The sequence below is a fragment of the Musca autumnalis genome, unplaced genomic scaffold (genome assembly GCF_047663935.1).
Source record: "Musca autumnalis isolate F117 unplaced genomic scaffold, ASM4766393v1 scaffold_3, whole genome shotgun sequence".
NCBI lineage: Eukaryota > Metazoa > Arthropoda > Insecta > Diptera > Muscidae > Musca > Musca autumnalis.
Genome location: NW_027411866.1, coordinates 50,915,520 through 50,942,569, shown reverse-complemented (window position 1 = coordinate 50,942,569; position 27,050 = coordinate 50,915,520). Strand labels below are relative to the sequence as shown.

General features: G+C 35.8%; 1 protein-coding gene across 7 annotated transcripts; it reads left to right on the top strand.

Moving 5' to 3' along the window:
• The first annotated feature begins 472 nt into the window (after positions 1 to 472).
• east (enhanced adult sensory threshold) lies at positions 473 to 27,050 on the top strand. Of its 7 annotated transcripts, XM_073975946.1 has the most exons (9): positions 702 to 838; positions 1,807 to 2,427; positions 18,267 to 21,626; positions 21,750 to 22,077; positions 22,165 to 22,382; positions 22,455 to 22,683; positions 23,047 to 23,280; positions 23,345 to 23,948; positions 24,013 to 27,050. In XM_073975946.1, exons 3-9 carry the CDS (start codon positions 18,393 to 18,395, stop codon positions 26,945 to 26,947), a joined length of 7,782 nt encoding a protein of 2,593 aa, XP_073832047.1. In that variant the 5' UTR covers positions 702 to 838; positions 1,807 to 2,427; positions 18,267 to 18,392; the 3' UTR covers positions 26,948 to 27,050. The 7 variants fall into 7 exon arrangements, with proteins under 7 accessions (XP_073832041.1, XP_073832045.1, XP_073832042.1 ...); XM_073975940.1 differs by lacking the exon at positions 702 to 838 and adding an exon at positions 473 to 564 and having other exon boundaries at positions 21,750 to 22,382; XM_073975941.1 differs by having other exon boundaries at positions 656 to 768; positions 21,750 to 22,382.

Below are 27,050 nucleotides of genomic sequence, written 5' to 3'. Positions count from 1 at the left end.
AAATAAAACAAGCAATTGTTACGCCAAAGTCAGTCTGTCTTCTCACAAAAGAAACAATTGCATAAAATTTAATTTAATTCCAAATGTAACGAAAATGGCAAGTCACACACTCACGATACATTGCAATAGCTAAGCAGATGTCCTTGAATGCCTAAAACAGGATACTAACACAAAAATGGAAAAAGGTTTTCGTTAGGCAATAAGGCAAGAATGATTAATGACCGGCCACGTTAAGGAAGAAGAGCACGGGGCAAAATACTTGTGGATACAGTGGGTGGGGTGGGGTATTAACAAGGATGCACCATATGAGCATATTATGTGGAAAATAATTGGAGACTATTTCATTTACAATTCAATTTAATCATTTTCCCATGTTTTATATTCAAATTTCCATTGAATTTAACAAAAAAAACCAATGAGTCCTCTAAATAGAATTTATCAGGAAAAAGGAATAGTAATAGTTTGTTTTTGTGAAGAAAAGAAACAAAACACACACAAAAACAACAAATGATTTTGAGAACCATCAATTCCAAAGCAGCGAGAGACCAAAGACAGAAGAGAAATGTTAGTAGATTTAAGAGTGTTAACATGGCTCTGTTAATGCAACATTATTAGCAAAGAGAGTGAGGGAGAGCGGTATTGGTATTCTTTCCCCATACGACGTTTGCTTTCTGTTTTATTATGTTGTGTGTTGTGTTTCCACACACAATTTGACAGATTTTGTTTTATACGCGAGTTAACGACAACGCGACGTGCATATTTTCCAAAGCAAGTGAAAATTTTAGTTGGAAATTTCATTTAATTTGTTTTTCCTTGGTTTCTTTTTTATTATGAGATGGTAAATTTCTCTTTACTTTTATGTGAAAAGCCAAAAAATAAAAACTTGTAATTAAATTCGTTAAAAATTATGAAAAAAAATAATTTGCAAAAAATCTCTTATTTTTGTGTCGGGTTTCGTTTGCTTGCAATTTTCAATTTGTGTTAGTCTGGTTGGCTAAATGGTGGCACTGGAGTTACCAGCAGCAGTGAGATGGAAATGGAAAATTTTCATTAAAAACAAATTAACTTTCATATGAATTTTCTTTTGTGTTTTTTTGTAATTTGCAAGCGTTTGTCGTTGGCATGTCTTGCTTAGCATTTTATATTATTTTTGCCTTATCATTTATCGGGTTTTCTTCAAGTCGGCCGTGTTATGTTTGTGTGCGTGTTTGTGCATTTTATTTACAGAGTTTCTTTGGTTACGTTCGCTCGTTTATTGTATATTTCCTCTTTATACTTGTTTCGTTCGTGTTTTCTTTTTTGATATTGGTCGCCATTTACGCGTTCAGCCGACCGATTGAAGACATCGTTAATTTCCGTTTTTGTTACGTTTCCTTTTCACATTAAATAAAAAGAAGAAAAAGTTGATGATATTCTTCTTTGTCGCTGCTTTCGTAGCCGTGGACGCTTTTTTAGTTATTGGTGTTTGTTATTTATTATTTTTCGCTGCCTTTTTAACTTGACAATCAATTGTTGTGTTCTTAAAAGAACATGGCTGTCATGTTATTGCGGTAAACAGAAAACAGCATCAAATACACTCTGCTCTCGTTCACCCCTCTCTCACTCTCTTTTAATAATATTGTTCAATTTGCCATTCAGCCTCTCTCTCCTAAATTCAGTGCTATTTGAAAGAGGCTGTTTACCGAGTTTAATGTTTTACCATAACCAACAGATGAAAATTTGTGAAAATTGTTTATTTGTATTAATGTTTAATTGCAATATAACAGTGTTTAATTATAAATATTTGTAATTTTATTTATCCCCTAGATATTATTTGCATATTTATAAGACGAAATTATAATTTCTAAAGTGAAAATAAATGCAAAATTTTATGCAAATTAACTGGGCAAGAAGAAACATCTAATAAAAAAACCACAAGCCAAACTTTATGAAGATAACATTAAAAGAAACGAAAAAACATACTTAAAACAAAACAAAAAACTAGATCAAAAAGGAAATTTGCCAGAAACAAGACAAAGCATCAGTAAGCACGCTAATGTCACCATCATCGGTAGCAGCAACAGCAACAATATTGCAGTAGCAGCAAATTGTCAACTGACATTAGTAGCAACAGAGTCCGCGTCGCCGTCAATTCGTCGTTGTTATTACAATAAATGTCAATTGCACACCTACCTAACAGTTATTGTTTGTTGTGTGTGATTTTCATATTTGTTTTATTATTTTCCCCTTTGACAATTCTTCATTTACGGTAGCGTAAATCTCTAAGCTACGGCCAGTGTTGGGGAGAAGAGAATCGCAATTTTGTGTTGCAGGAAAAAACCGAAACTCTAGGAAATCTCATGCTCCTTTAAACAACTAATTCAGGATCACAATTATTTTTGCATTTTTAAAAGGATATTAACTGGCATCTCTTCTATTGAGAAAGTGGTAAGTGTGTTAGCCTCCCAAGATTGTACTTAGATGTAAACATTTGTCCTATATTGGTAGCTGTCAAAGGTTATGCAATTGCATCCATATGTTATACTTTGTTGTTATTATAGAGGTGTACATGTGAATGCTGCTGCAATTCTTATTGGATGTAATAACTGCATATGGCTGTTTGTAAGTAGGAGTGTGTATGGTCAGAAGGACTAAGTTTGGAATTTAGGCATATATGTATGTATATATAAACCATTGACCATTTAAACTAAACTTATATTAAAAAAACTAAGAGATTTGGACTTTCTGACCGTGATATACATATATATTGGCGTAATCAGCACTGCAAGGCCTACCGGAACTAGTCCAAACATTCAACCTGCTCCGGTATTAACTTTAAAATTCAAAATGTATTTCAAGGCTTTAGTTGTGATTACGCACTAAGCTCGAATCGACCGATATACGGGCGTCTTAGGTTCCGAAAGGTAAGGTCACATTAGGCAAATATTTGCTCCAGTGACCGGCAGTGTGCGCTTAGAGTAAGTGAGCGTAAATAATGCATTGAAAATTATGCTTACTTGCTCTCAGTAAGCGCACACTGCCGGTCGCTGGATCAAATATTTGCCTAATGTGATCTTACATTTAGGGAATAATGTATTAATTAAAAGAAAATTTGTTCCCGTTCCCGAGATTTGCTCATGTCCAAGGAGAAAGTCATAACACGACCGGCTACTTACAAAAACAAAACTAAACAAAATGTTGTTCCCTTGGCCGAGATTGGTCCTGTCTATAGGAGAAAGATTTAAAGCCGCGACCAAATGCAGGCTGTTTAGATCCAAGTTTACTGTTGTTGTATTTTATATAACATTGTTGTTTACATTGGTATCCGTTCAAAAATGCCGAAGTTATAAACAAGGAAATTTTCACAAGATCCATATCTGAGGAAGTATGGACTTCCCCCATAAAAGTTATATATTTATGATTAGGGAGAAAATACCTACCTGTGACAGATGAATGTTATCCCGATCCGACGTTAGTGTGTAAACTCAACATTGCAAAGCAAGCAGCAGGATGAGACTTATTGATACGATTTTTCGAAGCTAGATATTTGTCTCCAACCTTCGGCTAGTTATTACTGGTCAAATGTTGATCACAGCTTTGATAGCGTAAACCTTATGATTATATTCTGATGTATTTTGTCCTTGGCTCAAATCTGATAATAATCCCCCGCCAAACATGTTTAACATAGTTAACCCATTGAGTCCATATTTCTTCAGATATCGGTCGTAAGTACACGTGTTTTTTGTATCTTTTTTCAAATCCGACCAAGACATTTTGTATATCATTGAGAAGCCATTGACTTCGTGATTTCAACGATATAAGTACTTTTACATTTCCTGCCGAAGTCCACCAGAACGTATGAATATAGGTAGGAAGTTTTTATTGCATATCAGGTGTTAGACTCTGTCCATATACTTAGTAGACCATCCTTTTTTACCGATCGAAGCCCGGTCAACCAAAAGAACTTAACAGTGGCTCTGAGTTATAGCTTATTTATTTACAAAAAGTGTCACTCCTAGTCACTTTCTAATTTATTTATTGTGATAGGTTGTGCTTAGGTTATACTTTATAGGTATGTAGGGTACACTTGTCAATTTCTGAGCCTCTTACACGATTGCTGGTAATTTTCTCTTGGGTTTCTCTGCTCTATAAAGAAAGGGATATTTGGTGGGTGTGGATTACAACAAGCTTGAGCAATGTCGCACAGGGTAAGGCACACAATGGGGGTTATTTTGCACGAAAATTCTCAGCGAGTTTTGTCTTTCCGCCGTTTCAACTTAAAGAAGAAAGAAGAAATCACGTGGAATTTACGTTCAAAATAAACCCAATTGTTTGGCAAAAGACGGATTTACAGGCTAACTGTATTTTTTTTTTTTTTTTTTTTTTGTGCCGCAGATAAAGTTTGTTGTCCTGAACACAGAAATATACAGTGTCGGTCACAGAATTAGCACACCCCTTTGGGGTAAAATGATTTCATTCAGCTAAGAGTTTTTTTTAGGGCAATTTGAAATATTTTCGTAAACAAAATCCTTGTCTATAATGTACTTAACAGATTTAATGATATAAGTGAATAGTATTAACAGCGGTTTCTTTAAAAATAAAAGTTTTGTGAAGACACACAAACTATCAAGAGGACATATAATTAGCACACCCTAAGATGTTTAATTTAATTCAATTAGTATACAAAAATTAATTTATATTGAAGTTAATTCTTATTCAAAACTTATTGAACAAATCATTTTTTGAAATAAAAAATAATTTATCACCGCGAATCTCAAAATCCCAATATCGTCCAAACTTCAAAACAGATGTACAATTGGATCTGAAATTATTGGAATTGTTAACCGATTACCGAAATTTAAATATAAAGTATAACAACTTTTCAAAAAGTGTTTAAGGTTGATAATTCTTTCAGGAAAATGATCGATTTGGAAGGGGTTTACAGAGAGAAGATCAATAAATTTCAACCTTATAACATCATTTGTAATTCAAAATTACATGTCTGAATAACACCAAGGACCTATCATTACAAAACTGCCAGCTAAGCACTAGACACGTAGCACTTGGGTATGTTTAAAGGTATAACCCCTTTCTGACCATAAAGGATTTTGAGGTTTGCTGAATTTGATTAAAATCCCTGAAAGTAGGAATATACTATCCAAGATAAATGTTTTCTGGATTATTGATTTTAAATTTAATCGTTTTGAGCTCCGAGTAAAATATTATATTGCTGTCTCTCTTAAATGTCTTCTGTTCGCCTTATGTTTTGAAATTGATTGAAATAGGCATAGGTCCCATAAACAAGAACACAGATTTTTCGTGATACACAGCAGGACGTATCATTAACATTAAGTTAAGACGGATCACAAAATCAATAGTTTGAAACATCACATTACAGTGTTTCTAATGACAAAATATGTGTTAAACAGACTTTACTGATCCATACTGCTGGTGGGTACACTTCACTATTCGTAGAACTACTAAGTTGAAGAAGATTACGATGTTTTAAAAATATCACTATGAATTGCATATCTCAATCAATTTGTGTACATCTGCAAAGTTCGGTAGAAACAATAAAAATGTTAAATTTTTATCAGTCCTTGGGATCCGTCCTTGTTCCCCATATAATTCGCTTCTGTCACTGAAATTTCGGTGACTGGTGGAGAACAAAACCATCAGATTGGAACTTATTTCCAAACGAAAAGGATTTAAAACTGAATATGGATAAAAATACTGAAAATTATCGCAAAATTAGTGTTTTCTTTGAGGGTGTGCTAATTATGTTATCCAGTAAATCTAGGGCATTGTTTACATTTTTTGAGGTTATTCAAATTAACAGTTATGTTTCAGTTTATATATTGCGCTGTGTTTTTTAGGTATACTACTGAGAATATATTAATACAAAATACTTTATTAAATTCAACTAATTTTGAAGGTCTTTTTAGGCAAAATAAATGATGGTAGTGGGGTGTGCTAATTTTGTGACCGACACTGTATTTTTTATGTGGGGGAAGTACAAAACCGCGCATAAGTCCGACTTGTCCCATGGTTTGTGTTGTGTTAAACTGCCAATTGAGGGGACTTTTATCTCTCCCATGCTGGTCTTCCCATTGCCCTTCAAAGTATGACGAAGTCGACTTCTTCGCAGCTTGCTTCTGTTCCTCAGAAGATATCATCCTCTTTACGGCCACTGGTCGCGGATTCGGTTTGATCGGCTGTAGATTAAATAAGCCGATCAGTATTCCGCCGGTCTAGTGAAGGATTTGAAAGGCAAGATAGCTGAGAAGCCTTTGAAAACCAACTTGTATTCGCCTTAAATTAGTACAGCGTTAAAGAAAATAAGTGCAGCATGATGTGGAGGAAGTTCAGACAACATCAGATTTTTTCGTTCACACAATGTCGTGGTTTTTAAACTCGGGCAAGTCAACTCGGCAAGTCTACAACTTCTATAGATTATCAGGATGGCATAATAAAGGGAGGCACATAAGAATCCCCTACCTCTACTTCCTTTCATCTACCTTAAATCAAAATGAAATGGAGTTAGAAAACAAAATGAAACAAGTAATAAATGTATCAGTGGTCTTTGCCGACAAAGATATACTCAGCGTGTATGAATTGAGACTTTCATTTATGGACAACCAAAATCCTTTTCATAAATCCAGTGGATTTTATTTGATGTATACTCTATAGAATTGACATTTGAACCCCAATGAATTTTCTAATACTAAACGTCAAGCAGGAATCATGGATTTGCCCGCGAAAAAAAATTATATCGTTGTAATCAGAATCACAAGGACTATCATAATTCCAATCCTCGAGCTTCCCTAGAAATGCACTTATGCGCACGTTTTAAACTTTTGTGAACTTATTTTAATTTGCGATGTGCAAAGGTTGGACCAATGTGAGTCCGTTATCAGTTAGCTGGAAGCTCACGAAAAACAAGGAGTATCTTCAGAAAAAATTTCGGAGCAAATTTGCTTACCGACCCTTCGTAGAAAAAAACTAAAGAATATCGTTTAAGTCGTAAATTTTTTAATAGCCGGCATTCGGCCGAAGTTCAAGACTTTCTCCTATGGACAGGTGAACATTTTGTCTAGGCGAACAAAACTCTCTTTTAAATCCTAATTTTACATAATATAGCGGACCTTCTGCCGGTCTTTTATAGGACTTTCTAGTCTATATCTCGGAAAGTATACTTTTCCGCAACACCGTTGGAATCAGAATAAAAATCACTTTCTGTGGAGTATTTTTTACAATTATCTACGAACGGTCGGTAAAGGAAAGATAAGCCAAAATTTAAAAACGTTTTTCAAGCATCTCTTAAACTGCACTTAAGCAAAAATGTTGATCTTTTGTGAGATATGTATCCGAATTTGTTGTCCGATATAGGAGTTCTTCTTCGTGTTCATCAGTTGGTGCCAGCAGGATACTAAACTGTACTTTTGTAAAATGTTGTGTGAGAGATGCCGTATGGAGTGGGCCGAAATAGTCCATATCAAATCTGATATACAGTGCTGCTCAAAACATTTGCAACTCGGATGCCTATATCACATTGAGTGTATTTATAGGGACATTTTGAGTTTTGAAATATGTTTGTTTTTGTTATTTGATTATTTATTGACCATATTTTCAAGATTTAAAAAGGATTTTTCAGTTATGAACACTTATGTTTAAAAAATGTGTGAAATATCGGAGGAACACATGTTTTAGCCTGCTCAAAACATTTGCAACTCCGTGGTACGAATATCTATTAGCTAATTTTTTACGAGTTTTTTTGTATTGATTGGCATCAAATTGTTTTTAATCAGAAGAAGGGGACAACAAGCTTTCATGAGGAGTAAATTTTATCGCACATATGTTGACTTTTGATAGACAAGTATGTCGAAAACAAGACATGTCTAAATTTTTAAGAAAAACTTAAATTATGACCAGAAATTTTTATCAACGCTTTGCTAAAATGGTAATTTTTGAAAATCATGGATCCAACGAGGTCCAAAAAGAAACATAGGAACATCACAATATCTTAAACAGAGCTGTATACCGCGTAAAAAGAACTAAAATCGCCATAAGATAGGAAGGAGTTGCAAGGACAACAACATATACTGCAGGGGATGATTAAATAATTATACGAATTATTAAGCAGATCCCACAGAGGTCATCAACAGATGTTAAAAAAAGGCTTGACACCGATAAATCAATACAAACACCTGCGATACATACCATGCACACCGGTATACCAAAATAGGCAAATTTTGGGAAAACAGTAATTTCCAACAAACGTGGAATTTTTCATAGAAATGATGCAAAAAATTTGTGGTTATGTTTTTGGAGTACTAAAACCTAGTACTTCTCCTCGATATAAATCAATATTTAAGTTATATGACTTGAAAAAATTTGATTGTTCACCAGAACGAAAGATAATAGAATTTGTCCCCTTACACGAAAAAGTTGACCCAAAATGTAGTAGGTGTTTTATATTGCCCTGGAGGTATTTTGATGGACGGAAATGGTACAGGATACATGAGGTCGAGATATTTATCAGATCCAAGAACTATCCGGACAGGTAGCATGTCAAAATCTCACCATTTACACGCCAGAATTGTCGTATAACAGAATGTTTTGCCATAATACCGCATTTAAACGCATATATAAACACGTAAAACTAGTAATTTTTTGAAAATATGCTTAAGTTCTTATCGAACCCAATCAGCTATAGTAATCTAAATTCATATAGGAGGTTCCGGGACTCAAATCTGGACTCTAGACTATTAAATATCGTATAAAACCTTGGTATTTTACAATTATCCTTAGAGCACAGGATTCCAAAGGATATATTAATTTATTTAGTTAACTGGTTTCCTTTACGATGTCTCCAGATAATAAATAAAATGTTTAATTCACAATATAATATCAAAACAAAAATAATTTCTTCAAATTTTGAATCAAATTTTCTCAGTTGCAAATGTTTTGAGCAGAACCAAAAGTGAGTTCGAGCTTTGTTTTGAATATTTTTGTAAAATAAGTGAAATTTTTGCAAATTAATTTTTAAATCTTTAAAAAGGATTCAATAAACAATCAGTCTACAAATATATTGGCATTTCAAATCCACAAACTACCTCAGAACTATATAAAATATGAACTAGTCATTCCAGTTGCAAATGTTTTGAGCAGCACTGTACATACGTATGTCTGGATATAATATTACGAGAAACAAATTTTCTACCAAATAGGAAAGCAGCGTTTTAACGAAAAATTTTTACATTTGTTGGGGAGGGAGTTACCGGAACATAAACTATGTTTAGACAAAATATTAAAAAGGGCAATTTTTACCAAATAGGTTAATCCCTTAGCTAAATCGAAAATAGCTAAATTGATTCGACTAAAAGCATTTTCTCAATGAGGTACATTTGTGCCGTATAAAAGTGTATATACTATATACCATCGTTAGCCTAAAGGTTAAGGGTATAAAAAGTGTATTTTGCCAAAAGTTTTGAAGTATGAATTCTGAACAATATTAAACTACCTGCACATTAGGGATATAACTTTTTGTACTTTTTTGCAAATATCAAAAATACCACCACATAGCCGTGTAGAGTAGGGATATAACTTTTTGCACTTTTTTGCAAATATCAAAAATACCACCACATAGCCGTGTAGAGCATGAAAAACTATTATGAAATACGGTGTCAATTTTTCTCTACCGCGAAAAAAGTTTCCGCACCAAATGCATTGAAGTTCTGTAATGCATTTTTTAATTTTATCTGTCATAACAACATATTTGCTTTTCATTAAAATTTTTATTTTTTTGTAATCTAATTTAAAATCATTATCAAAGCGTTCTGGACCAATTTGTTCTCAAATCGCGCCATTTCGGACCATATTAGGGTTTTTTGACACTACTGCAATTTTTGGTTTTTCTTTATAAACTCGTGAATTTTATGTTTATATTTTTTTAACCTATCGGACAAGAGAATATGGAGTCATTTGCAACTAATTCGCGAAAGTTACAGGCTGTTTTTGTTGACTTTGCCTGTGAGAATTGTATTTTTTTCTATAAATATTTATTCAAACAAAGCAAATTTAAAATTTTAAGTAGAAAAAATATCAAAAGGGTTTTAGTAATCACGGCCGGTGCGGGAATATTTTTCACAGAATCGGTCTTAGGAACGCGTTTTCATTATTAGGACAAAATTTTCCACATGGTATTGGTGTTGTACTTTTGTAGAAAACAAATACGATACTCACAGGCAATGTCAACAAAAACAGCCTGTAACTTTCGCGAATTCGTTTCAAATGACCCCATATTCCCTTGTCCGATAGGTTAAAAAAATATTAACATAAAATTCACGAGTTTATAAAGAAAAACCAAAAATTGCAATAGTGTCAAAAAATCCTAATGTGGTCCGAAATGGCGCGATTTGAGAAGAAATTGGTCCAGAACGCTTTGATAATGATTTTAAATTAGATTACAAAAAAATAAAAATTTTAATGAAAAGCAAATATGTTGTTATGACAGATAAAATTAAAAAATGCATTACAGAACTTCAATGCATTTGGTGCGGAAACTTTTTTCGCGGTAGAGAAAAATTGACACCGTATTTCATAATAGTTTTTCATGCTCTACACGGCTATGTGGTGGTATTTTTTTGGTTATAGCCCTAGTGTAGAGTATGAAAAACTATTATGAAATACAGTGTCAATTTTTCTCTACCGCGAAAAAAGTTTCCGCACCAAATGCATTGAAGTTCTGTAATGCATTTTTAAATTTTATCTGTCATAACAACATATTTGCTTTTCATTAAAATTTTTATTTTTTTGTAATCTAATTTAAAACCATTATCAAAGCGTTCTGGACCAATTTGTTCTAAAATCGCGCCATTTCCGACCATATTAGGATTTTTTGACACTATTGCAATTTTTGGTTTTTCTTTATAAACTCGTGAATTTTATGTTTATATTTTTTTAACCTATCGGACAAGAGAATATGGAGTCATTTGCAACTAATTCGCGCAAGTTACAGGCTGTTTTTGTTGACTTTGCCTGTGAGAATTGTATTTTTTTCTATAAATATTTATTCAAACAAAGCAAATTTAAAATTTTAAGTAGAAAAAATATCAAAAGGGTTTTAGTAATCACGGCCGGCGCGGGAACTTTTTTCACAGATTCGGTCTTAGAAACGCGTTTTCATTATTAGGACAAAATTCCCCACATGGTACTGGTGTTGTATTTTTGTAGAAAACAAATACGATTCTCACAAGCAAAGTCAACAAAAACAGCCTGTAACTTTCGCGAATTCGTTTCAAATGACCCCATATTCCCTGATCCGATAGGTTAAAAAAATATAAACATAAAATTCACGAGTTTATAAAGAAAAACCAAAAATTGCAATAGTGTCAAAAAATCCTAATATGGTCCGAAATGGCGCGATTTGAGAAGAAATTGGTCCAGAACGCTTTGATAATGATTTTGAATTAGATTACAAAAAAATAAAAATTTTAATGAAAAGCAAATATGTTGTTATGACAGATAAAATTAAAAAATGCATTGCAGAACTTCAATGCATTTGGTGCGGAAACTTTTTTCGCGATAGAGAAAAATTGACACCGTGTTTCATAATAGTTTTCCATGCTCTACACGGCTATGTGGTGGTATTTTTTTGGTTATAGCCCTACTGCACATACCTTTACCATTTCTGTATCCACTTTTGTCTTTGACTATTTTTCCGCTTCAATGTTCCTGCCAACGACAATAATTACTTTATTGTCCTTAAAAATTAGTATAAAATACCCTTACACAAAATTCTTACAAGCCAACAATGGATGCTGGGAAATCCTCAACACTCCGCAGACGACTTACCCTATTTATTTGTTATTGTGTTTTTCATTTTCTCATTTTCATACTTCATTTTCACACACAAACACAGTAACAAAAGCATCTGTTGATAGACCTGACCTTTCAAATCAACAATGAATTGTTGAATGTTTTTTCAAACTTTAACCCTTAATATTTGAGTTTGTGCGAATGTGAAAGTGTTCTGATTCTTGTTTTTTATCTATACCAGAAAAAATGTGTGAAAATGTTTAGAAGTTTTTTCACCACCACTGCACACCACACAGTGTGGCGGAAAATTGTGCACTGGTGCGTATACGTATTGCAGAGATTCCCAATGTGCTAACGGATTGGTTATTGTTACAGCAATGTCTGCAGTACTATCAACATATAAATCATTGTTTTACTAAGTTATAAATTACATTAGGAAATGTTGCTTGTGACAATTTACAGTATGTCGTAGAGAGAGAGAGAGTGGTAAGAGGTGAAGGGGTTCCATTTGCCTCACCTCTCTCTAACAAACTGGTAATTGCCGCAAGTAAAATTGCTTAATGTAAATTGGGACACAGAAAGAAATTATTCATTTATTTAGTTTTTCATGATGATAAAAAAAACCGGATTTTCGCATTTTTTCTGTTGTTTTTACACTGTCTGTTATATACAGTGTTGCGCATATCAAAGGCAACGAATCAAGGATGTAAGGATGTAAATGTAATATTTTGTGTCCACTTGTTCTTTGTTATGTACAGAGAGCTTTTAACAAGTTGTTTCTGTACTTTGTAGTTGGATGGGATTGACTGATCCTTGAGAATGGGGAGGGCAAAACAAAAGCAACAACGGAATATCATTAAAAATTTAGTGTTATCGGTTTTAATTAGCTGTACTTTTAACATAAATTTGTTTTCTGAGGGCATGTTAGTGTCATTTTGGGAAGAATTTGCATTTGTTATCCTAACAGGGTTGCCATCTCCTACCACTCTTCGCATGGTCTGGGGAAAATATCATAATACCCTCAAATCAAACTTTTTCCCCATCTATAAAAATTTAAATTGTAAAATATTCATTCGGAAAGTGGTTTAGCATCAACCGGTCTTATGTTTGCCGTATAATAAAAAAGTTAAACAACCGACAATTGGTAAACAAAATACATCCTGGTGTAAACCCTTTGAGGCAATCGGCACATTTTGACTAAACACGTTGGGGAAGCTTTAAAAATAATGCGAATAGGAACTTCCAAGAATAAGTTGGGGCTCTTATTTCCGATACAGGCCTAAGACAAGTTAGCAGAAGATGTTTAGAATACAATTTGAAAAGTTATACACTGGTCAATAAACCGTTATCATACCCAAAAGAAGACAATTTATGAAACGCTGGTAGAAAGTGGCATGTCATCATGAGTTCTTGCCATTGATCGTACGTTCAATAAGGAAGTTATGCGCGGAGCATTTAGTAGAAACGCAAAATCGTATCATACTAACGTATGATAACGTTCCAGCTCACATATCGATGCTTGAGCGTGAGTTTTTGGCCAAAAACAAAACCGTTATCATGCCTCAACCACCGAATTCGCGGGACTTGTCCTCCTATGACTTTTTCCTTTAGCCAAAACTGAATTTTAGAAAACCGTTTTTTATCAGACCTCGTATTATAAATAGGTAGACACTGGAGCAGTTTTGCAAGTGCACTAGATACACTTCCCAATATTTAAAATAGAGCTTTATAATTTGATATAAAAGTATATATTACTCCTAAGATGTTTGGTATAGAAAATTTTTTATTTTGGTCCACGTTTTTATATAGCCTTCATAGAACGTTACCTCCAAAGTATTTTGAAGGTTGTGTCAATATCACGCCGAAATGGCTGAAATTGAGTATTTGGTCTGATGGTATATAACTTTCCACCAGAAATTTGTCGGCATAGGTCTACGTCTTCATAAAACTTTCCACCTAAGAATGGTTCTACCGATTTGATTTTTTATTATACCCTTAGCATTTATGCTAACGAGGGTATATGCACTTTTATACGTACCAAATGTGCCTCACCGAAATAATGGTTTAGACCCCAAGTATGTTTGGACGAAATGTCTTTCAGAAAATTTGGAGTTGATTTAGCCATGTTCGTCCGTCTGTTTTGCTGGCTGGCTGGAGCGCACGATAACTCTCGAACAGATCAACCGATTCGGTCCAATAATATTTTGTGCAAACTTAGTTTAAGTTCCGGTACCTCCCTCACAAAAGTTCGGAAAATTTGTGCGCATGATAACTCTTGAAGGAAGTAACCGATTTGGTCCATACTTTGCACATCGTGAAATTTCTACCAGACTTAGATAAGGTTCAAATATGGACTCAATCAGTCCTTCGGGGTCCTCCCACACAAAATTTCGGAAAAGTTCAGTTTAGGGCCTGTTCACGAATCGCTTTGATTTTTGTTGTAGCAACTTGTATTCATTGCCCCCCATATAACGGTATAAGTTTCATTAGGGGCAAGTCCATACTTCCTGAGAAAATAGCCAGAAAGTTACAAAAAAAAGCCCTACGACACGGTGTGTAGTGGTTGAAGCGCAAGATAACTCTCGACGGGATCTGCCGATTCGGTCCACAATTTGGTCTTCGTAATATTTTGTGCAAACTTAGTTTAAGTTCGCAGATAAGCCATATCGGTCCACTCCTTCAGGTACCTCCCCCACAAAAGTTCAAAAATGTGCGCACGATAACTCTTGAAGGAAGTGACCGATTTGGTCCATACTTTACACATCCTAATATATCTACCAGGTATAGATCAGGTTCGAGTATGGACTATATTTGTCCACTCCTTCGGGTACCTCCCACACAAAATATCGGATAAGTTTATTTTAAGACCTGCTCCCGAATCGCTTTGATTTTTGTTGAAGCAACTTGCATTCGAAGCCTCAATTACGACGGTAAAAGTTTTGTCAGGGGCAAGTCCATACTTCTTGAGAAAACAGCCCGAAAGGTGAAAAAACCTCCTATGGCACCATATGTAGTGGCTGGTAATCCACTTCCATAATGGTCTATGTCGGTCCATTCCTCCTTTTGTCGGTTCATACTCCCAAAATTTTGAAAACCCCCCAAATATATGAGTTTTTTGGGAAAAAATTGTTTCAATTTACGTTTTAATATACTCCCCATATAAGTGTACCACCTGTTTTTTTGAAGAATTTAGTCACATTTTCTAGCGAATTGGTTGTTAATTGGAATTTTGTGTTCCCAGAAGATAGAAAACTTGTTCGCAAAAAAAAATCCATATATATCCGGTGTTTGGTCTAGCTTTTATGAACCGATTTTGGCCAATTTTATGTATTTCGAAGCTTTTTTTTGCAAATTTTCGAATCGAGATTGCTGTAATTGGTTATTGTGTGTTGTCAATATAAATTGAATATCATCAGTTAAGATATTCTGCTCCCAGGAATAAGCCTTGACGTAGAACAAGAGCTTAGTACTTTCATAACGAAGGAAAACAAATTTTTCCTATTTACTTCAATGCCACCAATACAGTTCGAGATTAGTATAAAAAGAACTTAAATCCATTCTTACATGTTGTTCTTAACTTCTGAATGTGCAAGACGAATATTACACTCCTCGACTTTGTCGAGAGGAAGATTTCCATAAGATGAGCTTTGATCAACAACTTGATAACTTATTCGTACTAAATTTTCTTTACACGACCCTACATTTTTCGCTCTGAAATCTTCGATATATACAGGCATGTCACAGATTCCGATCGGAATGGTTTCAGTTCCGTAATTTCATTTCGATCGTTTTTGTTTTAGCTTCATCAGATTCCGATCGATTTTGTAAAATCAGAAAACTTCATTATTTATTTTAAATATGAAATTGTTAACAAAACAACATTTTTATTATTTCTAAGTGTTTTAAAGTGGCAAATTTAAAAAAAAAATAAAAATACAATTCCTTTTGCAAAATCAAAAGTGGTTTCATTCCAAAAAATTCTTCGTTTTTCGTTTTCTGAAGAAGCTAAATACGGAATTAATTCCACTTTCGATCGGAATTCGTTTCTGTGACATGCCTTATATTTTTTTAATTTGTCACGTTGCTTTCTTATTTTTGTTAATTATTTTTAGTTAATTCTCTTCACAATTGCAAATATTGTTAAGATTTACGATATGTTGGAGGTCCTTCTGTGTCCATATCGAAATCTCAGGAAAATAATGTAGACGGATAATAACTAACTTGTTCCCTAAAATTACTTAAATTATGTCTCAGCACTGTCTAATACCGTTTTAAAGCCCAAATTGGGCATGATTGAATCTTATTAGAAGAATACTATTTCATTATAAAAATAAAATTGCGCCATAACATACATTGTACAGCGCTATAATTATCGTAGATTCAGTAATATATTGTTGGTCGCTTAGATGTGATTTTTAATGCTCATGCGAAGAAAATATATATTGGTCGATGTGCAACAATCACCCAGTTTGCTGTGTTTTATTTTTGTAACAATGAAACCAGATAAGTTTAAGTTTTGAAGAATGTGACATTATCCAAATAGTTCTTGCAGGAGTAGGTATAGTGCAATTAAAACTCTACCTGGTAGTACTTTAACACTTCTTTTCCATATCAACTGACAGTTTTCCGACATTTGCCCTAATCAGTATCATTACAACTTCTAGATGTTGTCCACTTACCAAATTCTTCTGTATACAATTCATCACATGTAACACAACAAGGCCAAAATCCATATTTTTTCTAGCCAAACATAAATCAAAACTCTCTTCTAATCAGCGCTAGTAAATCTACTATACAAAATTTGCCAAAATGTTTTTATTTTTGATGAAAGTAATCCTTATGTCAATTGTCATCATCTTCCTTCTTATTTCCAGTAAGTCCTTTTTATGCCATAAATTCCGAAACAAAGCAGAATTGGCCCACAAAATCATTCGGCCACAAACAAGATTCTTACCAACAGTCTTGACTTCGTTTATACGCGATTGAATACGACAATAAATATGCCAATATGCTTGACGATTAGTGCTGGGTTAAAAACACACGCACACACACAAACATTTTGCAAACATACCATTTTTTCTTCATCTTTGCAATATCAGCTCCAAAGAATACAAACTCCATGGCCGAGTGACAATATAGACAACAAACTCTCACACCAAAAACCGGTTTCAAGGAGTTTGTTTTAACTCATGAAAAGCAAGACAAAAACGAAGCAAAGCTAAAAGCAAAGAAGCAACAACTAGAAGAAACACATGCTTCGTTCGTTTTTTTTTTTATATTGAGTTCCAACCATCCATCTATTGTTCACAATGCATGCAACAGCAGACTTAGCAGCATCCAACTTTCAATATATCTTTATATGTACACCCTAGAGTTATATTGTTTTGATGAATATAGAATGTAAATGGGTGCGAGTGTATTTGTGCTTTACTATCAATGAATTTACCCAGCTAACATTTTTTTTTCCGAATTCGTATCGAATTCGGACAGAATTTCTGAAAAAATATCCGATTCTGATGCCGAATTCGGAAGGAATTTTCTAAGGAAATTCTTAAAAAGTATTAGAGTTTCGCGATGAATTCGGTCCGTATTCGGAAGTAAATTCTTGGAAATTCGGAGAAAAATTTAGATTTTGTGACAGAATTCGGTCCGAATTCGGAAGAAAATTCTGGAAAATTCGATGAAAAATTCAGATTTTCTGAAAAAAATCGGAAACAATTCTGACGCTGACGCCTTTGATATTGACACAACACGTGTACTGTACTGAACAACCCCCACTCAGAGACAATTTTCTTTTAATGTACTATTTATGGAAGATTATTATTTCAAACTTTCGAATGATTTTGCCTGTTGTTATCATTTTATGATTAACAGCAGAACAATGTGCAGAAGTAAGTCGAAGCTATCAACACTAGCTTGAATTATTATATGTTGCATTTATATTTAAAAAATTGTAAATTTGTATATGCGAATTTTAAGATCAGTATTTCTGTTCTTCGACATCAACCGAAAAAAAAATTCGCTTAGAAAATCCATTAGAAATCGGAACGAATTCGGAATGACAATTCTTAAGATTCTTTAGAAAATGTGCAGAGATTCTTAAAATAAACTTATAGAAAATCGGTCCAATTTCTAGGAAAATATTAGAGAAATCGGCCACATTTCTAAAAAAAAAAATCAGAAAATCTCAGAAAAAATCTGATATCAGAGCCCTCGGAAAAAATTGTTAGCTGGGTACACTCGAGCTTGAACTACAAACTATTCAAGCAAATAAACGTATTTAATGCACAATTACAAAGTTAGCTGTCATAACTACTGAGCTAAATAGTTCCTACCAGTAGTGTCCTTAAGGCAGGAAACTATTGGTAACATATAGTTAAGTTTTTAATATCTTTAATCTGCTTTAAGTATTTTTCTAAAATACTTTACTTAATATTTATTCCCATCTTTATATTTTTTACTTTCAGTTGACGTAATGGGAAAACATCGGGACCAATTTGTATTTTATTGATCCGAGTATTTTCGGTAATTGAATACTTTGAGAACATCTCATACAATTTTTGTGGGCAAACCGCATATATAATTTTTGGACCATGTCAACACGGAAATCGACGGCAGCTTCTTCGACGACAGTTCAAGGGACGAAGGCAGAAAATGCCCCAACGACGACAGCATCAACAGGAACGGGAACAAAAACACAGGACACAAAAACACTTAACGCCACAAATACACAGACCAATACAACAACATCATCTAAACAGGAAACATCAACAGGAGGAAGCACAGCATCAATAGAAAAAAGTGCTAGCGATACTTCAGTTGAAACCAAAACATTTCAACAACGGGTAACAAGAAATTCTCCACTCTTGTTGCCTTCACCAGGCTCAGCAGTGGTAATAAAAAAAGAGCCATTGGATCCCTCCGATCCAACGAATAGTGAAAGTGAAGAAAGCAGTTCTTCGCATGCAGGAAAAAAACAAAACATAATCAGAGGCAGGAAATCTATTAAAGATCACAAAGAATCTAAAGAACAACAGGAAAAGGAATCAAAGGAGGAAAAGAAAACTGATTTGGTGGTGGATACAAAGGACAAAGAAGAAAAGTCTAAGGAAAAGCAAGAGAAGAAAGATTCCGGCGACTCCAAAGAGACCACAAAAGATAACAAAGATATTAAGGAACAAAAGGAATCTACAAAGGATACTTCTTCTGCCAACAACACTACCAGTAACCGTTTAACACGCAAATCGACCGCCAGCCAAGAAAACCTAACAGCATCTTCATCCCGTATTACACGGCAACGTCAAACAACGACGTCAGGAGGAGTCACCACACGTTCGGAAACACCCCCGGCAACACGTGGTGGTAGTAGAGGTCGCACTTCCAGTCGTGTTAAAATGCCACTGCCCATAATCGAGCCAGTCACAGCAGCTACAAAACGTAAACGCTCCGTTGATACTGAAATGACGGCAACCAGTGCCCCAAAGGCATCGAGTGAAGAACCTGGACCGAAATACATAAAAATTGAAGTGCGAGATCCCGAAATAGATGGCGATGAGCCCATGCAAGCATCCCAAACAACCACTGCCAGTATCGAAAGCAATGAAGACACTACAACATTCGATAACATAAAAATCAAACAAGAAATTTTGGATGAGGAAGAAATGAATGTTCCTTCCACCTCTGTGACTACTGAAACCACAACATCATCAACAACTACAGAGAGTGCAGTAACAGCAAATGCATCCACATCAAACAGTACCAGAAGTAAAAGTCGTTGGGCTTCACGTAAGTCTAATACCGCCAATGCTGCCATCTCTGCATCAACCAGTTCTAATGCTTCACCTTCGACCAGAGCCACCAGGCAAACTAAACAAAGTTCACCAACCAGAACAAGCGGTGGCACCGTTTCTGAACCAAAAAGAAGACGAGTGGCATCTCAAAATAGAAGTCTTCTCAAAGTCAATCAACCAAATAATACAAACAGCAAGAGTGGTAATACAGTTAATGCCGATGACGAAGAAGATTCTAAAGATAGTATGGCATCATCTACCAACACAGATGACATAGTGTTGTCTCAAATCAAAATTGAAAAACCGAATATAGAATCCGAAGAATTTATTTCCGTCAATGAAGGTAATACGGAAGCTGTGGCGGCCAAGCCAAATGACGAATTTAAACCTGTTGAAGATGTGGAACATAAATCCAAGGACATTGATGCTGTCACTGTTGAATTGCCTGCTCCACTTACAGTCGACACTGAATTGGTACACAATACAAATAATGAAGCACAAACTGCTATTATATTGACCCCTGTGGCAACAAGTTCTCCTCCATCGGTTGCATCTGGCTCCGAAAAAGCAGCTTCTCTAAGTCCAGCCGATTTGATCAGCGAAGGTGTGTCTGAAATTAGTGTAAAACAATTTTACAAGAAACCGAAATTTTTTGAAAACAATTTGGGCATTGAGGAAGACCCAAAGTTGGGCAATATTGTGCAGAAAGTAGTTAATCTTGAGGCTAACGCCAGTACATCAACTACTTGTACCGTCACAAGTACACCCACTACGTCTAAGGTGGCCTCAAAAGATAATGATGACCAGGTCCTAGAAGACTCATACTCCAATGAGTCAATGAAGGAAGGTACATTACGTTTTGAGGAAAGCGTTGATGAGCGTAAATCCATTAGCCAAGAAGATGGAAACAGCCAAAGTTCTGAAGATAAACTAACACCACTTGTTGTCGACGATGATGATGACGACGTTGAAGAGCAAGAAGCGGACGATGAAATACAATTAGTAGAGCCTCCTGAGAAAGAAGATACTAAAAATGAAAAGGATGACCCTAAGACAACTAAAAGCGTGGCAAACGATACCGTCACAAATATTGATGATAACAACAAGGATGTCATAAATGTGGCAACCAAATCCGACAGTAACGTTGTTCTCTTGGCCGAGGAAGATCCTGAAGAAGACGATCTAACTGTGGAGGAAAGTGAAACCATTTCAATGGACAATAATGCCTCTGTAAATGATGATATTACCAATGAAATTGAAGAGGATGCCGAAAATGATGAAGAGCTTCCACACGAAATTGATGATGTTGTTGTACCGGCTACAACAACCTCCGAAATTTTGGACAACAAAAACGACTCTGAGTTAAGTGCTCCTCTACTGCTTACTGAAGAATCGCAGTCATCAAACGATAATTTGGTCATAGATGACAAAGAAAATGTCGAAGTTTCATGCAATGATATCATTGATGAAAATAAGGATGTGTTGGCTAAAATTGATGCTGAATTGAGAAAAATTGATGAGCGTCATAAAGAAAAATTAATTGATGCTGAACTTAAGAAATCTGATGAACGTCTCAAAGAAAGTTTAAAGGAAAGAAAGGATTCAGTTGAAGCTTTACCTGTGGCGACTGAAAAGGAAGTACACCCAACAGTTGTAGAGGTAAAAGTTCTGGAAAAGCCAGAACCAGCAATATCACCTTTGGACACAGTATCCATGGATGTCGACGATGTCATAAATGATATTAAAATCACCGCTGATGATGATAAAATCAATTGCAACGATGTAGAAGATATCGCCGATTTGGAATTAAAACTTGATGATGAGGGTACTTCATTGCTATTAGACGATATCAAAATAAATGAGAATGATAAAATAAACGAAGATGTTGGGGAAGAGGAGAAAATGGAAAAACTCGACGAAGCTGAAGAGTTTAGTAAGATTGAAGAAAAATTGAATACAACTGAAAAGACTGAACCTTTGAAGGATGATAAGATTTTGCCGATAAAATCGGAAGATAAGCCAAAAATAGAAGCTGAGGTAAGTCTTTCTGCTTCATATGTTATGGAGAAGAATTTGGGGAACATATTGAAGCATTGTGAAAACAATACTATTATGTATGTCAAGTGCTATAGAGTCTCACCTACGATTTTATAATTATAGGTTCACATTGAATCAATTCTGCCAGATGATGGACCACTCAACACTAGTAATGTCACTGAAACGACAGATGTTAAGTCCATGTCTATTTCAAAGGATGACGATACCACATCCATGAAATCCGGCCAATCAACCAATTCCTGGATGACATTAGATTTCGAAAATGATGATGAAGAATCATTGAGGAAGAAAGAATTGCATTTACAAAACCTGGGTTTGGTGACTCACAAGGCTGCCGAAAAACGTCGTCTCGAGGTTATACAAAGTTCAGCAGCCGCTGTCGAAGCCAACAAAGCTGCTAGCCAACAACAGAACAGTAACAAAAGAAATGGTAAAAATTCATCTCATGCTGCATCAACCCATCACGAGTATACTGGTACATTGAAAACAATCATCAAACTTAATCGTAATTCAACAGGTGGTTCTACTAGTGGCAATAATGGTCGAAAGTCCAATGCCGCCGGTGGTTCATCGTCTTCGTCGGCCGCCAGCAAAGAACAACAACAGAGACGCCAATCACTAAAAATGACATTCCAAAAGAGTCGGGGACGAGGTCATGGCTCCGGTTATAGCGATCGTTCCCAGCATGACCGTGAAGGTCATGGCGAGGATAACTATTATACTATTCAAAATGAGGTAATATCCAAGATGACATTCTTTTAAGAAATCATTTAATGTGTTTTTATTTTGTTCTTTCTTTATTTACAGACTGAAGGTGCGCTTCACAAATTACATTCAAAAACCACAACCTGTACTACTACCTCTAATACTAGATTAGCTTTAAATCAAATTAACAATAACAGTAAAACTACTACTAACAATACTAGTTGCAATTCCTTCTCCAATACTAATTCTACGTACGCTAGAAAATCATACAATTACCGTCACTCCAACCATCATCAGCATAACAGTTTTAGTGCCCATTCACAAAAAATGGGTGTGTATTTTAGTGTGTTTGTTTCAAGCATAACCCTGGGGTGATAATGTAATACTACCATTTATGTACATGTACTAGCTTATGTTGCATATTTTTTTCTCTAATTTGGTGTTGAGTCCTAAGATTGTGTTCATTTATCCGAATTTTTTGTTTGGTTTCACTAACAAAGTTGTGCAAAGAATATGTTGAGAATGAATACAAATTCAACATAAAATTTCTTTCATTTAATTTTTATTATTTCGCATTTGGTGTATTCTTTGGGTTAAATCTCTGTAGTTTTCAAAATCCTGTGTTTCTCTTCGTTTTGTAAATATCTATGTGTGTGTTTGTTTATAATTCCATGGTATACGTTTCTCAATATAGATTCTTCCCATTCAGAATCACACGATCATCAGTCCACAACAACGGGTATTTCCACCAAAAAGGATGACAAGGAAAAAATACTCATACCTGAGAAAGCATCGTCCTTTAAATTTCATCCCGGACGTTTGTGTGAAGATCAGTGTTTTTATTGTAGTGGCAAATTTGGTCTTTACGACACACCATGCCATGTTGGTCAAATCAAGTCTATGGAAAGGCAACAGAAAATATTGGCAAGTATGTATACAAAAGAAATAAAATTCATAAAGATTTTTTTCTTAAACTTCACAATTTTTTTAAGATGAAGAAAAACTTACTGTCGACAATTGCCTTTGTGATGCCTGTTTCCGTCATGTGGATCGTCGAGCAAATGTACCATCATATAAGAAACGACTTTCGGCTCCCGGTGGCTTGGAATCAACATCAAATGGTTTGAAATCGAATGACAATCCGCAGGACTATGATCAAAATGAATCTGAAGTTGCTGGTGGTGATCATTATGCCTCAGCCGCTTCACATAGTTGCTTGGTTACAGGATGTTCAAACCCAGCCGCTCATTCCTTGCGTCGCAAATGCATACGTAAGAGCGTTAAGAAGTTTTTGCTGAAATTCGAAGTTCCCACAAACTCGGCTTGTATTTGGCTGTGTCAAACACATTACGATACTGTTATACAATGTTCGGGTTGTGTTTTATGTAAACGTCGTTTGGGCAAAAATCACATGTATCACATCACCTCGGATACTGATCGTCTGGAAAAGGCTTTGACGGAAATGGGCATTCCCGTTCAATTGGGCATTGGTACAGCAGTTTGCAAATTATGTCGTTATTTTGCCAACCTGCTTATGAAACCTCCAGATTCAACAAAATCGCAGAAGGCTGAATTTATAAAAAATTACCGTAAACGGTTAGTATTGCATACTATTTGTTTGAAACTCGTATCAAAATTAAAACATTGTGTTCCCTTTCAGTCTGTTACAATTCCATAACATCCATGATGGCAGCAACGATGCCTCTGATGCTGATGAGGATGAAAATAGTAATGGTCCCTCTTCTAATAATGGAAACAATGAATTGCAGCAACCGCCGCAAAAAGATGAAAAATCTCCCCTGCCTGAAGATGATTGCTCCTTAAATCAAAAGGATCCCTTGTCGCCGCTGAATTCTTCGCATTCCGGTGAGAATGAATCGGCGAAAGGCAATGCCAGTATTCGTGAGAATAATAGTGAAGCAATGGATCGTGAATTTGAGAACGCATTAATGGACTCCTCCAATTCATCGGCATCAAATACTGCTGAAAATTCACCAAGTGAAATGTCTAAATTGAAAGCTATCCTGCAGAGTAATGCCTTGCCCACAGACAAATCGGTTGGCACAAACAACAATTCATCCTCTTCCCCTGATATATCCAATGTTTTGAGGGCAAATCCCAATATTTCAATGCGAGAACTATTCCCAGGAGAAGAAGATTTAGGTCTACAATTCAAAGTTCCCTTTGGCAGTAGCACCAGTCAAAGAACTCCCGAGGGCTGGACCAGAGTACAAACATTTTTGCAGTACGATGAGCCAACAAGGCGACTTTGGGAAGAGTTGCAAAAGCCTTATGGCAATCAAAGCTCTTTTCTACGTCATTTGATTCTATTGGAGAAATATTTCCGAAATGGTGACTTGATTTTATCCGCCAGCGCCTCCAACAATGCCAGCGTTTATACGCAAACTGTTCGTCAAAGGCTGACGTCTTATGATAAGGGGCATTGTGGTGGACTGCAACAGGCTGTTCCAACGGATAATTCCTCTACGAATAATATCAAGGGAACAAGTAACAAACCTAAAGAACCTGAACCACAAATTCCCACCTTTGAAATAAACGAAGAAGATGACGACGATGATGATGTTGAAATAACAGAGGTTTCAAAACTGTCAAAGTCCTCTTCTTCGCTACAGTGCAGCGCTAACAATAGTCCAGATAAACAGCTTTCTCGTTCAAGAAGTCTATCAGTTGACAAGCTCACCAAACAGTTGAGTACCAATGCTGTAACAATTACAGCACGACCAAAGGATGGATCAAGTAATAAACGGACACCTACACCATCACCACAGAAATCATTGCTTAAAGACAGCCTATCAGGAAACAACAGTAGCAATAGCGGGAATTCAAATACAGCAAATCTAGCTGCAGCAAATGCTGCAGCAGCTGTAGCCTTAGCAGCTTCCACGGCAAATTCTGGTCCTAGTAATAGTCGGAGTATTTTGAAATGCAATTTGCTGGGCATTAATAAGGCCGTTGAGATTTTACCCATTAGCAATTCATCTACATCATCTGCTTCCCAGCAAGCCAACAAATCTGGTAGTATAAGCAATTCTTCATCTCATGTCCCCGCCCCACCACCACCTCCACAACCAATGGAATCAAAACAACAAAAGATATTAGACGTAGCTAACAAATTATTGGGCAATCAGATGGACACTTCGTCTGCAAATAAGAATACAGTATCTTTACTTAGCTCTCCACCTGAATTGGTCAGCCTTCAAAGACGATCTGCTGGACCCACAGCGGCTCCTGCAACCGTTAATGCGCCTGCTGCACCACCTGCACCAGTTCCTGCTCCGTCGGCATCTAACACCAATCCTGGACCAAGTAATAATAACAACAACAATACAAATAAACGGCCTCAATTAAATAAATCTGGATCTTCAAGGCCACCACCAAATGTGGTTGTATTGCCCGATACATTGACACCTCAAGAACGGTTGCAAAGTAAAACATGGCGTCCTACATTGATGCCGGTAGAAGAGAATTTGAGCATGCTTAAAAATGGACCACTCTACCAGACAGCAGATGGCCGGAGATTGCCAGCTTTGGTTCAAGTGCAGTCTGGAGGTAAACCTTTTCTTATATCCATATTCGACTATAATCGTATGTGCATCTTAAGACGAGAGAAATTGTTGCGAGATCAAATGTTGAAGGCAACTAAAAAGAGGCAAGAAGCAAGGCAGCAGCAACAACAACAACAGCAGCAGCAGCACCAACAACAGCAGCAACAACAACATCAGCAGCATCAACAACAGCAGCAGCAACAACATCAACAACAGCAATTGCATCAACAACAACAGCAACAAATGCAACAGCATTTACAGAATAAAAACCTGCAAAACATGAACAAGAATTTCAATTCAGCTACTGCGTCGTTGAATCAACAAAGACAACAACAACAGCATCAACATCAGCAACAGCAGCAACAACATCAACAACAAGTGACTCAACAGCAATTGTTACAATTACAATTGTTACAACAGCAACAAGCTTTTATGAAAGTTGCTGCAGCCGCTGTTGCCAACACCAGTCAAGCTAACAATCAACAAAATGCTGCACGCTTTCAATCTATGACCCAAAAACAGCCTCCCACCAGCACCATCTCAACTATACCACCCTTGCAAGCCTCCATCAATAGTAATGCCAACTTCTCTGCCCCCATTATGCCATTGTTAGCCAATGCCATAACAAATGCAACAAATACTGGTAACATTAACCCTGCCTCCAATACCATGAACAATACTTCCTGGTTGTGGAATAATTTCCCAGATTCCAATCAGCTTTTGCTTAATGGTGTCGCCGGTGGTGGGGGAGGTGTTAATAATTCTGGCAGTGGCAATGGTGGCCCATCCAATATGATTCCAAAGCTCCCCCAACTATTAGCTAAACCAAACCATCCCAGTAACCCCGCCTCACTAGCTGCTTCTAATCACATCATGAAACAGCATCAACAACAACAGCAGCAGCAACAACAACAGTTGTTGCTATCAAAAATTCCAAAATCACTTACAGTTATACCACAGCATAAGCTAATGAATCAGGCTACGGCTGGAGCGAATGCCAATGTTGCTGGCACCTCATTAAAGGAGTGATGATTATTAAATTGTTATTGGGCAGTAAAGAAGCGTCGTAGAAGATATGACAGGAAACAGCAAAAAGGGAAAATAAGGACTTGCAAGAACCATTGTCGTAAAA

Excerpts from the sequence above, each read along its gene's own strand:
- east (XM_073975944.1), top strand. The coding sequence starts at position 18,393 with ATGTCAACACGGAAATCGACGGCAGCTTCTTCGACGACAGTTCAAGGG. Across the intron at positions 21,627-21,749 it reads AGCCAAAAATAGAAGCTGAG|GTTCACATTGAATCAATTCT; the intron begins GTAAGTCTTTCT and ends TTATAATTATAG. Across the intron at positions 22,383-22,454 it reads ATTATACTATTCAAAATGAG|ACTGAAGGTGCGCTTCACAA; the intron begins GTAATATCCAAG and ends CTTTATTTACAG.